Raw genomic sequence first — 16221 nt, 5'->3', positions numbered from 1 at the left:
GGACCAGGCCAACAGTGACCTCACAATCACCTTCTAGTCTTTAAAGGCCAGTATCCTAGCTCTGGGCTAATGCTGCCCTTTATGTTCACATTTACGTTCAGAGGAAAACACCCTACCATCTGATTCAGCCAGGCCAGCAGCCAGAAGCAAAGGGTTCAACGGAGGGAGAGCGTGCCCCCTTCCCACCCAAGGCAGGACCAAGACTCCAGGATGACCCAGCAATCACAGGACCTGAATGACTGCCTGCCCATGGAGAGGAAGCTGGTGTGGAGGACGCCCGAGGAGAGGCGAATGTCAGACCTCACGTGGGTGTTGGAGTGGCTGGAGCGGAGGCAGGGGAAGAAGAAGCAAGCTCTCCAGGTGGGTACTGTCAAAGAAATCCTGCAAGGAAGATTTCATTCAAGACTACTGCAATATGATGTGATGGGAGAGGGGAGGGCTTGAAGCAGTGGGGTGAGCCAATAGAAAAGCACTGAAGGACCTGGGGGGAGGTTGCCAAGATGATCGAGCCATCCTTGCTTGCTGATTATCCCTGTTTAGACAGCCTCCTACCCTCCCGCAGAGACTGGGAGGTGGGGATGCTATTTTTCTTGTTGATTCTCTTTCAAAGGGATGGCTCCCAGGACCTTGGCAAAAACCTTCCTGGACTGTAAAACTGGGCCAGAAGCTGAGGGAACATTTACATTCCAAAAGGGCAGAGAAAGAAACTACAAATGTTCTAGAAGAATTGTTCTAGGAAATGGGCAGCTCCTGTTTTCTGTCATTCCTCATCATTTATAGTCAGAGAGCTCTGGAGGGCCAGGTCCATCAGACATGCTTAAACACCTCTGACAAACATTTTATCGTAAGGTATTAGTGATTTACCCACTCTAACCCCTGCCCCCCACTTTTTAGGGGGTGTTAGGGCTTGACTGCTGGACCTCTCGGGACTCAATATCAATCACAGAAATCATATTCCATTCTATGATGAATATATTTGACTCCATCTCTTCTCACTAAGATTATATTCTAATGGTGTTTTCATATTTTTGCCTTTATATCCGGATTTTATTGTAAATAGTTTTGGACCCAGAGAGGGAACAAATTTAATTCGAAAATTCAATTAAGTCTTCGAGCATCATTACCCTTGTCAGAAGCATTTGGAATTTGAAAGAAGCTCCTGAGAGGGGGCGATGCTCCATGGTAGGTCTCGGATGGCAAGTGGCTGGGGACCCTTTAGTGAAGATGCTGGAACGGGGCTGGCTGCAGCCTCCTCTCCTTTCTCCTGGCAGTCCAGGATTTTCCCCACTTCAGCACGATCATGATGCTACCTAGAAGGCTTGTGCCCCTTGTGATCTATTTGTCATCAAAGAAGATTCTCTGAAGTTCAAGGTCTCAGACACAGGGCCAGTGAACCAGTGGCTGTTGTGGTTTCCTTGGGTCTATGGCATCACCACGTCACTTCTACTCAGCTTTCTCCAAAAATAGGGATGGGGAGATACTCAGGACCCTTGAGGAGAAGCTGAGGGTTGAGAGGGGAAGGTGGGGGGAGGGTCATCCCTACAGGAGCCGGACTTAAGTCTCTAATCAACCTGCAGTTTCAGCATTGGCCCCAGTTTGCACTCCTTCTCCCCACTAAGCTCCACAAGACCTGGAGGTTGACCCTCCTGAGATGGCCTTAAGCAGGACCTTGGAGAGCTTCCTTCCACACACCCGACAGGCTTAGCAAAATATTCCTTCCACCCACCCAAAGTTGCTAACGTTCGGGGGGGGGGGGGTTTAGCACTTCTGCACAGTGATACATTGACCTTGAATAACAACCCTATGAAGGAGGTTCTGCTATTGTCCCCATCCTTAGATAAGGAAACTAAGCCACAGAGAGAGCAGTCCCCTGCCCAAAGGCTTCTCAGCCACTAAGCCATGGAGCAGGACTGCAAGCCAGGCTGGCCAACCTGGAGACCAGTCTCAGCCATTGCCCCACCACCTCAGAGACCCCAAGGCACACCCTGAGGTGGGACCCAGTGGGTTCAGCTTTTCCTCATGATGCTCCAGCACCCCATGCCCACCCCTTATAGATGGACCTGGATGCACCTCTGTGGACCCCTCCCCTGCTGGACCTTCATGCTCCCTAATGAGCCTTTCTCTTTTCCAGGGTGCTCCTGGCAGCCTTGAGGGCGGGGCATACAGCCTCAATGGCGTTGTGCACGTGCCTGGCCTCCCACTGCCACCAGGCAGACAGGAGCACCTGGGGAAAGAGAGAGGCAGGATGAATTGTGTTAACAGCTCTGGGATGACAAGATGGGGAGGAGAGGAAGGGCCATGGGGACAGAAGGATGTCCTGGCTGGGCTCAAAGCTTGGAGGTCACGGCAGGGAAGTGGCAGCTAGAGAGGCCACTTGGGGGCTGAAAGGAATTCCTCCCAGGCTGTGGAGTGAGCGCTTTTTTTGGAGGGTGATAGGGAGCTAGTGATGGATGCTGAGATGGAGAGAGGTCAGCCAGACCTAGGGTTAGAAAGTTGTCCTGGGAGGGTGTGCTATGGACACCAGGGTGGGCCTGGACCCAGAGGAGCTGCGAGTGGAGGGGGCCAGGATCACCAGAGTGGGTGCTAGAGCTGGGTGGTGCCTTCCCCACAGTGGGGGGTAGAGCTAGTCTGTGGCTACTGGGGCAGCCACAGGACTCTTCCTCCTGTCCTTTCAGAACAAACCCAAGGTGGTGACACTCACTGCAGGAGCAGCCCCCAAGAAGGAAGTAAAGAAAACCAAAAACATCCAGAAACAGCAGGGAGGGAACCACCAGGTGGCATTCTCTGAGCAGGTGGCACAGCCCCGCCTACCCCAGCCCCTCCGCGGTCTCCGCACGGAGAAATGACACCCACTCCACTCCGGCACGGGTGGCTCCTTTTTTGGTTTTAAGGCTCTAAGATTCATCCCTGCCCCACAGCAGCACCTAAATGGGTCACCTGCACCCCTCCCCCACCCACTGCACACCCCGCTGGGAAGACCTGCATCCCTGCCGTAGCTTCATTCTTCCAGGTGCCACCTCCCTCCGGAGGTGCCATTGAAAGAAGAGCCAGGGAGTCCCCTTGTGGCGCAGTGGAAACAAATCTGACTAGTATCCCTGAGGATGCGGGTTCTATCCCTGGCCCTGCTCACTCGGCCGGGGGCAGGGAGGGGTGTGAAGGGGACCAAGCCAGATCCGGTTCCCTAGCCTGTAACTTCTCTCCAGCTCCCCTCCCAGGCCTCGAGGCAAACCTCCAAGGACGAGGAAGCCTCCATCCTCTACCGAAGGCTCTACAGAGTAGGAGCAAAGGGCAAACACCTCGGCAGCATGGCCCCGGGCAGCTACTCCAAGAAAGCTGGTAAGGGAAGCTCCTTGGTCCTAGGATGCTAGAATGGTTCTCTCAGGGGGACTGAAAGCTCACACTATCCCCAGGGTAGCACTATCCACATCCACCCAACCTCGGTGGACACACTTGCCCCATGTGACTGTTTAGGGATCACAGCGCAAGCTGGGTGTGACCTGAACAGGAGAGGAGTGGGTGTCAAGGCTCAGCCAGCACCCGGCTGTTGTCGTCTCAAAAACGCCAGTACAGGATTCCCGTCGTGGCTCAGTGGTAATGAACCTGACTAGTATCCATGAGGATGTGGGTTTGATCCCTGGCCCTGCTCAGTGGGTCAAGGATCCAACATTGTCATGAGCTGTGGTCTAGGTCACAGATCCAGCTCAGATCTGGTGTTGCTGCGGCTGTGGCATAGGCCAGGAGCTGCAGCTCTGATTTGACCCCTAGCCTGGGAACTTCCATAGGCCATGTATGCAGCCCTAAAAAGCAAAAAAACAAAAAAACAAAAAAATGAAAAAAAAAGCCAGTTCCTAAAGCTATTCTGGTAACATCAACATTCTGCCCAAGTTATCTAATTAGTGTAGACTCTGTGACAATGTCCAGGTGGTACAGAAGATGCCATGCTTGCTGACATCTGCCAGGTGATGCCTACTTTTGAAGAGTTGCGTTTGGGTTATGCCTGATGCCTATTGCCAAGACTGCCCACGTTCAAATCCCAGCCCCCACCTCTCAATAACAAACTCCAAGTTGTATATTCCCAAGCAAGCCACTCCATCTCTGGGGTCTAGTTTTTACATCCATGAAATGGGTCAATAACAGGACCTGCCTTACCGTACAGTTGTGAGGCTTTAGTGGGTGGAGGCAGGGAATGCACTTAGCCTGTTCCTGAGTAGGTTTTCAATAAACATTAGCCAGTGTCTCTTTCTAAGCAAACATTTTGCTAATATTCTCAGGTGGGCTGTGTTGGAAAAACAGCTGCATTTATTGTACCTGGCCTCTTGGGATGGAGGTGCATGGTGAAAAAAAAATCAGCTCTGAGAGTTCCCATCGTGGCTCAGCAGAAACGAATCCGACTAGTATCCATGAGATTCGACCCCAGGCCTCACTCAGTGGGTTAAGGATTCAGTGTTACCATGAGCTGTGTGTAGGTCACAGACATGGCTTGGATCTGGCATTGCTGTGGCTGTGGTGTAGGCTGGCAGCTGTAGCTCTGATTCAACCACTAGTCTGGGAACCTCCATATGTTGCGGGTATGGCCCTAAAAAGACGAAAAAGAACTCTAGAAGGGATTCGTTAGCTCAAAGGAAGAGGGGCAAGAGCAGAGGCTGACGGTTCTCCTTATACAAACAGCCCTCATTGTGCCCAGCAAAGAGTTCTTTTTTCCCATTTATTTAATACACCAAACCCATTGTAACCAAACTGCAGTTACCTGCCTTTCAGAATTAAATATGATTGGCTCTAAATACAGGGCAAGATCCCAGACTAAAGGCTAGAATAGCTCTACAGTGGAAAAACTAGTAAAATCCATAAAAGCTCTGTAAGGGGCCCACATTAATTTCTTATTCCCTGCTTAACTACGATGGTAACATTAGGGCGGGAGTTCCCGTGATGGCCCAGGACAACTAGGATCCATGAGGATGCGGGTTCAATCCCTGGCCTTGCTCAGCAGGTTAAGCATCCAGCGTTGCTGTGAGCTGGGGTGTAGGTCACAGACACGGCTCAGATCCTGTGTTGCTGTGGCTCTGGCAGCTGTAGCTCTGATTCACCCCCTAGCCTGGGAACCTCCATATGCCACGGGTGCTGCCCTAAGAAAGACAAAAAAAAAATTAGGGGAAACTGAATGAAGGTTACACAGGAACCCTCTGTACCATCTTTGCAACTCTCCGTAAATCTAAAAGTACTCCAAAATGGTAGAAAAATTTTTTTAAAATAGGAAGAGATTGATTTATGCCCTAGGAAAGTGCCACAACTTTCCCAAGCTTCCTGTCATCTCAATGTTCTGGTCCTCCGGGCCCCTGGGCATCTGTAGAGCCCGCTGCTGGTGGCCGTTCCCTTCTCTCTGCTCTCTGCCAACCCAGACACAGCACACCTTGCTTTCCTTCTCCCCAAACCTCTCACATGAAGCCTTTGTGTGTAAGCAGACTGGCCTGAAGGTTTGGGGCGACAGAGGGAAATCATTACATCACAGAATTACATGGCCAACATGTTAGACCTTGAGCATGATGCCTTCTTGTCCTTCCAAGTTCATTGTCCCCTGCCACCAGGAGATTCCCCGGCTACATTTCCTACAGGGTGGCCTCCAGATGTTGTGCTCAACCCCAGTCTAGAGTCAAACCCGCCAGGCACCCAGGATACAAGATTTAAGGAGGCGCTCGCTCTCAGGTGCTGACCCTGCACTTGTGTGAGCCTGAGAACAAGCGCCTCCTTAAATTTTGCCCCCTGGATACCTCCTTTGTCTCACTCTAATCCTGGTCCTAATCCAGCTCACCCTCTTCTCTCTTTCCTTTCCATTCCTCCATCCTGTGCCTTCCTTACCCCACACATTCCCACTGGCTTCTTCTTCTTCTTTTTCTTTTAGGGCTGCACCTGCAGCATATGAACATTCCCACGCTAAGGGTCGACTCAGAGCTGCAGCTGCCAGCCTACACCACAGCCACAACAACACAGGATCCTGAGCAAGGCCAGGGATCGAACCCTCATCCTCACGGATGCTAGTCGGGTTTCTTACCACGAAGCCATAACTGGAACTCCCCCAGTGGCTTCTTGTCTTCAGGGGACACTTTAGTTCCTTTGTTTCACTGTCTCATTCCACGCTCAGTATAGTCTGTCAAGATATTTTCCTAAACAAAGGCAGTTCCTTCCCTAAGAGAAACTCGTATACCACCCGATTAATTTTTTTCGTCTCTGCACAAGGATGTCAACAGCGCAGTCTGACTTGGAGAATTTGTGATCCTCTGCAATCCCCCAGCATCTGCAAATCCACCCTTTTAGAGAGCAGTCTTTGCTCCCCTGATGTAATACACCCCACAGCCACTGGGGGTCAGCAGGTGTTCACACAGCCCAAGTGAGGCATCTGGGTGCAGCACCCAGGACTGAGTCAGGGCTGTGCCTGGGCACAGGAAGGGGAGCTTACTGTGAAGGCTGACAGGGGGCCTAAAATGAGTGAGCAGGATCTGGTGTGGGAGTCAAGATGGAGACAAAGCAGCCCCAAGGATGGGCGTGGAGACTGTTAAGGGCTAAGGCAGGAATCTAAGAGAGGATAAGGATGGGTCAAGGAAAGCTATTCTAGATCCCCCAGCCCCACTCAGCACCCAGATCACTGGTGTCATTTTCTATTTTTTTAATTTTTAATTTTTATTTTATTTTATTTTATTTTTATTTTTTGCTTTTTTACAGCTGGGCCTGTGGCATATGGAAGTTCCCAAGCTAGAGGTTGAACCAAAGCTGCAGCTGCCAGCCAGCACCACAGCCACAGCAACACGGGATCCAAGCCATGTCTTCAACCTCTACCACGGCTCATGGCAACGTCGGATCCTTAACCCACTGAGTGAGACCAGGGGTCGAACCCTCATCCTCATGGATACTAGTCAGGTTTGTAACCCACTGAGCCACAACAGGAACTCCTATTGGTGCCATTTTACACCATGTGTAATTATCATTACCATTTATATTACTATCTACCTTGACCCAGAAGAGGATCAGCATCTCAGAAAAGGCTGTGGTCCTTTCTCCAAGGAATTTCCAGCTTGTGTCAATGAGGATGCGATTCTTTTGGAGCACAGTGCTGCACAGAGACTGCTAAGGCCCCCTGACCCTAAAGGGGGCCAGCTGTCAGTTCAGAGATCCATGCTGGACAGAAAGGCCCTAACCTAGTCACTAAATCATTATGAGACCTCGGGCAAGTCACAGCCTCTCTCTAGGCCACTGTCCCTCCGCTTAAGTAATTGAAGATGATCTAGACCCATTCCCCCCAGGCATATCCCAGTAAAATTCCCGAATTTTATTCATGAAATCTTGCAAGCTTACAAGAAGAACAATTTACTTACAAAAGAAAGAATCAAATTAGCATCAACCTGGAAGTGAAATGGCACCTATAGACTTCTGAGAACAAAGACCTACAATCTCATAATCCTTATCCCCAGCTTGTGTATAAGTCAACGGATGATACTTGCAAATTTAGAAATAGGTCATTCCTTTCTCAACTATGTATCCATCTGTCTGTAGAAAATGTTCTAGAAAAGAGCAGATATAGCAAATTAGGAAATAACTGGTTGTAAAATCAAAATCCAGATACACACTCAAAACCATATAATATAGAAAGGATGAAAATGAAAGGCTATGCAAAAAAAGAGGTTCCTGTTGTGGCCCAGCAGAAATGAATCTGACTGCCATTCATGAAGACACAGATTTGATCTCTGGCCTCGCTCAGCGGATTAAGGATCCGGCGTTGCCATGAGCTGTGGTGTAGGCTGCAGATGCGACTCGGATCCTGTGTTGCTGTGGCTGTGGTGTAGGCCAGGGGCTACAGCTCCAATTCAACCCCTAGCCTGGGAACCTCCAAATGCTTCGGATGCGGCCCTAAAAGAAGACCAAAAAAAAAAAAAAAGGCTATGCAAAGACATAACAAGAAATGCAAACTGATGAGGTGGATTTAAGTCAAAAGAAACAATAGGGTAAAAGAGGGATATTTTAAACTGTCGAAAAGAATAAATAATAACCATAAACCTACCCACAGCACAAAAAAAAAAAAGTAGTAGCTAAATAGATAAATATCTAGAAAGGCAAAGAGAATCTGAAAAAGTGAAGTTATGTTAGGAGATTGTAATATATTTCTTTCCAACCAAATAGGTCAAACAGACAATTGCAGAAGTACCTAGAAGAATCTAACAATGCAGTTAGCAAACCATAACTTTATGTTGGAATAGAGAACACATATTTTTATACAGCTAAAAAATATTTACAAAAATCATCTGCGTATTTACTACAAAGAAAATGTTACCTTTCAAAATAATAAAGATTTAGGGTCGTCTACATTATCTTAAAGCAATAACTAGATTTCTTTTTTTTCTTCTTTCTTTCTTCTTTTTTTAAAAATTTTTTGGCAACACCCATAACATGTGGAGGTTCCCGCCTGGGCTAGGGATTAGACTCATGCCACAGCAGTGACAGGGCCAGATCCGTAACCCAGTGAGCAACATGGGGGGAACTCCCTAAGGCAATAATTAGAAATAAAATAAAAATTAAAAGATAATTTCAACAGAAAGTAAGAAACACACTTCTAAAATACCATTATATCAAAGAAAAAAGTCTGATGGAAATAAGCCTGTTTCATACCAAAATCCATGGGAGGAAGGCAAAATTTATACTCAGAAGAAAATTTATAGCAAAAACTAAGAGTAACGGTTCTTGTCTTTTTTTTTTTAAAAAAAGACACTTTTGTTAATAAAATAGAAGAAATAATCAATATGAAAAAGAGAATTAATACATTAAATACCAGCTAAGATTAATGAAATATAGTTAAGGGTAAATCCAAAGCTAGCTTTTTTTTTTTTTTTTGGTCTTTTTTAGGGCTAGACACATGGCATATGGAAGTTCCCAGGCTAGGGTTCGAATCAGAGCTACAGCTGCTGGCCTACACCACAGCCATGGCAACTCCAGATCTGAGCCTCATCTGTGACCTACACCACAGCTCACGGCAACACCAGATCCTTAACCCACTGAGCAAGGCCAGGGATTGAACCCGCGTCCTCATGGATGCTAGCTGGGTTCATACTGCTGAGCCACAGTGAGAACTTCCACAGCTAGCTTTTTAAAAAAGTAAGTGATAATAATATGAAATTTTCATGAGCCTTGTCAAAAGAAGAGTAAACCATATATAAGATTTTATATGACGAGGGATACATAAGCAAGAGAAAAAATACATTCAACGAATTATAATACAATAGTATATACACCTCCAAACAATACATTTGAAAATCTACCCTAAATGATTACCCATCATACTAAAAAAATATCAAAATGGATCCATAAAGAGTAGAAGAGTTGAACAGATCAATTTCCGAAGGAAAAATTGCAAGACAGCACTTTCCCACTGAAAAAGCCACCAGGACAAATGGTTTCACACCAAGTTCTAGCTATCATTTAAAAAGCAAATGATCCCAATGTCACTTCAGTGAATTGCAGACCGTATAAAATGTAGACATTTCTTCATGAATTTGACAAGCCATCAAAACCTTAATATTAAAATATTAGGCAAAAAAGCAGGCCAATCTCACAACAATACCGATGCAAAATGATAGAAAAAAAATTTTTTTTTGTCTTGTTAGGGCCCCTCATGCAGCCTAGGGGTCGAATCGGAGCTGCAACTGCCAGCCTACACCACAGCCACAGTAATGCCAGATCCAAGCAGCATCTGTGACCTACACCACAGTTCGAGGCAATGCCGGATCCTGGACCCACTGAGCGAGGCCAGGGATCGAACCTGCATCCTCATGGATACTAGTCAGATTCGTTTCCACTGAGCCATGGCAGGACCTCCGAAAAATTTTAGCAAATAGACTCAGTGTATGAAAATGTAGCAAATATACCCACAAATGAATATGAAATATACACTATATGAAATGAGTAACACCCCATAACCAAGTAGGGTTTATTATAGCAGGTTACAAATGGTTAGGTTATCAATATTGGGATATCAAATAATTTATTACATCAATAAGTTAATGGAAAACCACATGATCATATCAGTAGGTGATAGAAAAGCAGTAAATAGAATCAAGCAATTCTTACTAATAAAAACCCTATGTAGACATGGGTAAAGCTGCCAAATATTATATAACATATACCAGAAATAGTAGCAAATATCATTCTAATGATGAAATGCTAAAATCACTTTAATTAAAGTTCCCGTTGTGGCTCAGTGGTTAATGAACCCAACTGGTATCCATGAGGATGCGGGTTCTGTCCCTGGCCTCACTCAATGAGTTAAGCGTCCTGAGTTGCCGTGAGCTGTGGTGTAGGTTGCAGACGTGGCTCAGATCTCACGTTGCTGTGGCTGTGGTGTAGGCCAGCGGCTATAGATCCGATTCAACCCCTAGCCTGGGAACCTCCATATGCTGCAAATGCAGCCCTAAAAAGACAGAGACAAAAAGTAATAATAATAAGTCATGACCGCTCTTACCATTATTGACGTTATTTTGGGGAATCTGTCCAAGAAAACATGACAAGGAGATACATAAATTTTGTGGATATTAGAAGGAATATATTTTCCTTTTTTCCCCTGACATGATGGCATTTCTGCAAAACTTAAGAAATTCTAGTCAAAAAATAATAAAATCTGAGTTCCCGTTATGGTTTGGTGGGTTAAGAACCCAACATGGTGTCCATGAGGATGCGGGTTTGATCCCTGGCCTTACTCAGTGGGTTAAGGATCCAGTGTTGCCCCAAGCTGTGGCGTAGGTCACAGCTGTGGCTCGGATCTGACTTTGCTGTGGCTGTGGTGTAGGCTGGCAGCTGAGGCTCTGACTCATCCCCTAGCCTGAGAACTTCCATATGCTGCAGGTGCAGCCATATAAAGGAAAAAATATTAACAACAACAATAATAATAAATCTGGTATGGTTGTGTTGTCTTTATACTAGTCACACCAGTTAGAAATGGAAATAGGGAGAAAATATTCCATTTGCATAAGTAAAAATCTGTAAAATACTTAGACACCTATTTAACAAGAGCAATTAAGGTCTTCAAGTTCTAGCCCCAACAGCATGTCATTCAGTACAAATTTTTTCTTTTTTCTTTTTTTTTTTTTTTGCTTTTTAGGGCTGTACACACGTCATCTAGAAGTTCCCAGGCTAGGGGTCAAATCGGAGCTGCAGCTGCTGGCCTACACCACAGCTCCTGACAAGTCCAGATCCTTAACCCAGTGATGGAGACCAGGGATCAAACCCACATCCTCACGGAGACTAGTCAGGTTCTTAACCCACCGAGCCACAATGGGAACTGCTATTTGTCCTTTTAAAATCCAGCTCAAAGTTCATCTCCTTTGATACCTTCTCCTACTCACCCTCTAGTTTAAAGTTCACGTTAGGTGAATTTTCTCTAGGGAGGGAGAGAAGGTTGACAAAAGGAAATGAAAGAAGGAAGGAAAGGGAGTTCCCATCGTGGCTCAGTGGTTAACGAATCCGACTAAGAACCATGAGGTCGCAGGTTGGATCCCTGGCCTCACTCAGTGGGTTGGGGGTCTGGCGTTGCCATGAGCTGTGGTGTAGGTCACAGACGCGGCTCAGATTCCCGGTTGCTGTGGCTCTGGTGTAGGCTGGCAGCTACAGCTCGGATTAGACCCCTAACCTGGGAACCTCCATATGCCCTAAAAAAAAAAAAAAAAAGAAAAAAAGAAAAAAGGCAAGGAGAAAGGAGGGGGGAAAAGATGAAGAAGAATTAAATAAATACTTGGGAATTTCCCATCGTGGCTCAGCAGAAACAAATCTGACTGACATCCATGAGGATGCAGGTTTGATCCCTGGCCTTGCTCGGTGGGTTGGGGATCCAAAGTTGCCGTGAGCTGTGGTGTGGTCGCAGACGCACCTCAGATCCTGTGTTGCCGTGGCTGTGGCATAGGCTGGCAGCCACAGCTCCAATTCGACCCCTAGCCTGGAACCTCCGTATGCCGCGGGTGCGGCCCTAAAAAGACTAAACAAATAAATAAATAAATGCTAAGCAGGAGAACTGGCCAAAGCCAGGAAAAGATCTCATATCTCAGTAATGTTTGAAGCCCATGTGGGCTTTCAGGCCTTCCACCCTACCTCTCCGCCCTCCCAGGATCTCATTCCCTGGTGACATCTGTCCCATTTCAGACTTGGACATCAAGGACGCAATTGCCCAAGAGTCCACTCAGCGTTCAATTCCATACCTTCGACAAAGCATCAAGGACTCCATCCTACAGGACCCCTTTGCCCCACAGAAGTCCACCCTCTGGAGAGACTGGATGGGCAAGATGCCCGACATCTCTTACGAGAGGAAGCTGAGGAGCCTCATGGAGAAGGGCATGGAGCCCAAGATGGATACGGCAAGGATGCTGAAGCCAGAGGAGGTGCTGAGCTGCCGGTGAGCAGCCCTGCCTGGGCAGGGCTGGGTTTTGCTCACGACTGTCTGTGGGTCAGACGTCTGGGTTGAGCCTGGAGCGAGGGAGGGGGGTTGCGGCACGTCCGAGCTCCAGTCCCAAAGGACTGCTCCAGGGCTGAAGCCGGTGGGTTTATGAGCTGCCTCCCTCCCTGGTGGGCCACCTCCAGGATGGACACATATAGGTGCTGGCATTTTGATGCCATGCTTTCAGACCTGTACGCTACCCTTCCAACCTTTCTAGTTGTTTCCATCGTGGCTCAGCAGTTAATGAACCCAACTGGTATCCATGAGGACGAGGGTTCGACCCCTGGCCACACTCAGCGGGTTGAGGATCTGGTCTTGCCACGAGCGGTGGTGCAGGTCTCAGATGCAGCTCGGATCTTGCGTTGCTGTGGCTGTGGTGTCGGCCAGTGGCTACAGCTCCGATTGGACTCCTAGCCTGGGAACCTCCATATGCTGTTGGTGCAGCCCTAAAAAGACCAACAAAAAAAAAAAAAAAAGAATGAAACCATGAATATTATTCATGAAGGAAAGAGTGAGTTGTTTGTGGCCTTGGGTTAACAGGAAACTCCCTTAAGATCCTTTACACTATGGTGTTGCTTTGCAGGATAGTAGCCACTATTCCCAGCAGCAACCTGCTGTGTGTTTGGAGTTTTAGACTCTAAAGGGACTGTGAACAAAGCATGAAACCATTTGATATTTACTGCTCTTACCAAGGGATTTTCCTTCTTGCTTGTTGTCTTATTTATCAAGACCCACCGGTTTTCAGCAACACCAAACAGCTTGGTTTCTGCCCCCAAATCCAATCTTCCCTCACCAGCCCAATGATAGTCTCTCCCTCTGTCTCTCTCTTTGCTTTTTTTTTTTTTTTTCTTTTTAGAAAAGGCCCCACCTGCAACAAATGGAAGTTCCCACGCTAGGGGTGGAATTAGAGCTACAGCCTACACCACAGCGACAGCAATGCAGGATCTGAGCTGTGTCTGTGACCTGCCCCACAGCACACAGCAATGCCGGAACCTCCACCCACTGAATGAAGCCAGGGATCGAACCCTTATCTCATGGATACTAGTTGGATTTGTTTCCACTGTGCCACAACGGGAACTCCCTGATAGAGTGTGTTTAATTGACTCTGGCCAACAGACAGCCTGCCTGGGCTCCACGGTGGGGATAAAAGAGACTTGGACAAGGCTGATACCTTACAAGGAGGGGGAGAGAATATTCGGAGAGATGGCATTTAAAAAAAACGCTAGAGGAATTCCTGCTGTGGCTCAGCAGAAACAAATGTGACTAGCATCCATGAGGACATGGGTTCGATCCCTGGCCTCGCTCAGTGGGTTAAGGATCCTGCGTTGCCGTGAGCTGTGGTGTAGGTTGCAGACAAGGCTCCGATCCGGGTTGCTGTGGCTGTGGTGCAGGCCGGCAGCTACAGCTCTGATTCGACCTCTAGGCTGGGAACTCCCATATGCTGCGGGTATGGCCCTAAAAAGACAAATAAAAATTTAAAAACCATTAGAAAAACATCCAACAAAAGGATGAAATTGTCCTTTGGGGTCTCAGTGAATGCACACAGGTAGACATATGTGAGACCTATCCCCCCACCCCACCCCAGGGCTAGGCTGGTCAGGGAGGCTGGACTTTGGCTGGAGCTGTAGGGAAAGTGAGCCCAGGTGTGGGGACTGGCGGGTGGGGTCTGAGCTGGCTTAAGAACGTAGAAGCTCTGGGCAGATCTTGAAAGAGAAAACCCAGGTTCTATCAATATGCAGCTCCTCCTAGTTAATATTTTAAATCAGTTTTTTACATTAATTTTTTAATTAAAAATTTCTAACTAGACGTTCCCATTGTGGTTCAGTGGGTTAAAAACCTAACATAGTGTCTGCGAGGATGTGGGTTCGATCCCTGGCCTCTCGAAGTGGGTTAAGGATCCAGTGTTGCCACAAGCTGCAGCATAGTTTGCAGATGTGGCTCAGATCTGGCAGTGCCATGGCTGTGGCATAGGCCAGCCTCAGCTGCGGCTCCAATTCGACCCCTAATCTGGGAACTTCCATATACCACAGATGCAGCCATAAAAAGAAAAAAAATTCTAATTGTTTGAATATTATTTTGAAAAATACTCATCTTGGGACTTCCCTGGTGGCTCATCAGGTTAGAGATCCAGTGTTTTCACTGCTGTGGCACGAGTTCAATCCCTGGCCCAGGAACTTGTGCATGATGTGGGTGCAGCCAAGAAAAAAAAAAAAATACTCACCTCTATTCCTACAACTTTCTCAGCCTTTATTTGCACTGTCCTGTATTTTCCCCAACCCTTGGCCTCACTCAGATATTACACGCATGGCAGCGATGAGAGACAACATCTAACGATTTGCGTCCTCGTTTTTTCTCCCCATTTGGTATAAGGTCCAGCCATGTTACATTTTCTTCTTCCTACTGACATTTTAATGCTTACAGAAGAGTCCTTGAAATGGATCTTCCATTGTTTGTTTGACAATTCCTCTGGTGATGGGATTGCCTATTATTGATAATGCCAAAATAAGCACTTTTTTTTTTTTTGTCTTCTTGCCTCTCCCGTGGCATATGGAGGTTCCCAGGCTAGGGGTCCAATCGGAGCTGTAGCCATCAGCCTACACCAGAGCCACAGTAACGTGGGATCCGAGCCATGTCTGCAACCTACACCACAGGTCACGGCAACACCGGATTGTTAACCCACTGAGCAAGGCCAGGGATCGAACCCGCAACCTCATGGTTCCTAGTCGGATTCGTTAACCACTGCGCCACGACGGGAACTCCAGCACTTTTATTTATGTACTTTTTCCTTTCATTGATTTCTCTTCTTGGGGTAAGTTGAGGACCTGAATGAAGTTCCTAAGTCAAAAATAACCAACTTGAACTTTTTTTTTGGAGGGAGGACAAATGGTTGGGGGGGGGGAGACTAAGCATATATGTTGCAAAATTGCTTTGCAAAACAGTTACACCAATAAAAACTCCTACCAAGTCTATGGGGTGCCCTCACTCTTTTATGAGAACACTCTCAGCTCCAGAAATGTCTGGAGATCCAGTCCCTGAACAGAGGTCTCACACTGATGCTCCTTAAATCTAAGCTCTTTTCAATCAAGTTCAGACCTGGAGTTCCCATTGTGGCGTAGTGGGTTAAAGACCTTGACTAGTATCCATAAAGATGAGGGTTTGATCCCTGGCGTCCCTCAATGGGTTAAAGGATCTGGTGTTGCCTCAAGTCGCTGCATAGGTTGAGGATGAGGCTCAGATCTGGTGTGGCTATGGTTGTGGCATAGGCCAGCAGCTGCAGCTCTGATCTGACCCCTAGCCTGGGAACTTCCACATGCTGCAGCTGTGGTCCTAAAAAGATCAAAAAAACAAAAAAAAAGTTGGAACTCCTGTCACTCCACCTTCAACTAACCCCTTTGGCTTTGTCTCACTCAGATACCTGAGGTTGTCCAAGAACAACATTCGAACTTTGCTCAAGCTGTGCAAGGATGCAGGAATGAATGTGGACATCCACCCCCACATGGTCGAAGGAGAGATAGACACAAAAAAGGTGTTCTCCCAAAACATGAGTGTAGCCCTCTAAGTAACTCCTCTCCATGGCCACCTCCCTCTGATGTTGGACCCTCTGGAACACCACACCTGGCCTTTCAGACCTGCGGCATCCCCTTGAGACAGGAGCGATCAGGAAACAAGGCTAGATTGCTTGGAGCATTGTGTTGATGCAGTGTTTGTCTTTGTCATCCAAGTCACAACTGACTCAGGAGAAGCTGTGGGTTTCCTCCCTG

The 16221-nt window shown here is 47.3% G+C and overlaps 1 protein-coding gene across 1 annotated transcript; it reads left to right on the top strand.

The window, feature by feature from the left end:
- The first annotated feature begins 210 nt into the window (after positions 1-210).
- Positions 211-15936, top strand: C8H16orf78 (chromosome 8 C16orf78 homolog). The gene is given in 7 exon segments (XM_047791079.1): positions 211-360; positions 2490-2492; positions 2676-2792; positions 3204-3336; positions 12169-12418; positions 15872-15887; positions 15889-15936. Coding segments are annotated over 7 exon segments (717 nt in total).
- The last annotated feature ends 285 nt before the right edge of the window (positions 15937-16221 follow it).

The sequence above is a fragment of the Phacochoerus africanus genome, chromosome 8, assembly GCF_016906955.1.
Source record: "Phacochoerus africanus isolate WHEZ1 chromosome 8, ROS_Pafr_v1, whole genome shotgun sequence".
Taxonomy (NCBI): domain Eukaryota; kingdom Metazoa; phylum Chordata; class Mammalia; order Artiodactyla; family Suidae; genus Phacochoerus; species Phacochoerus africanus.
This window is presented reverse-complemented; position numbering and strand designations above follow the sequence as displayed.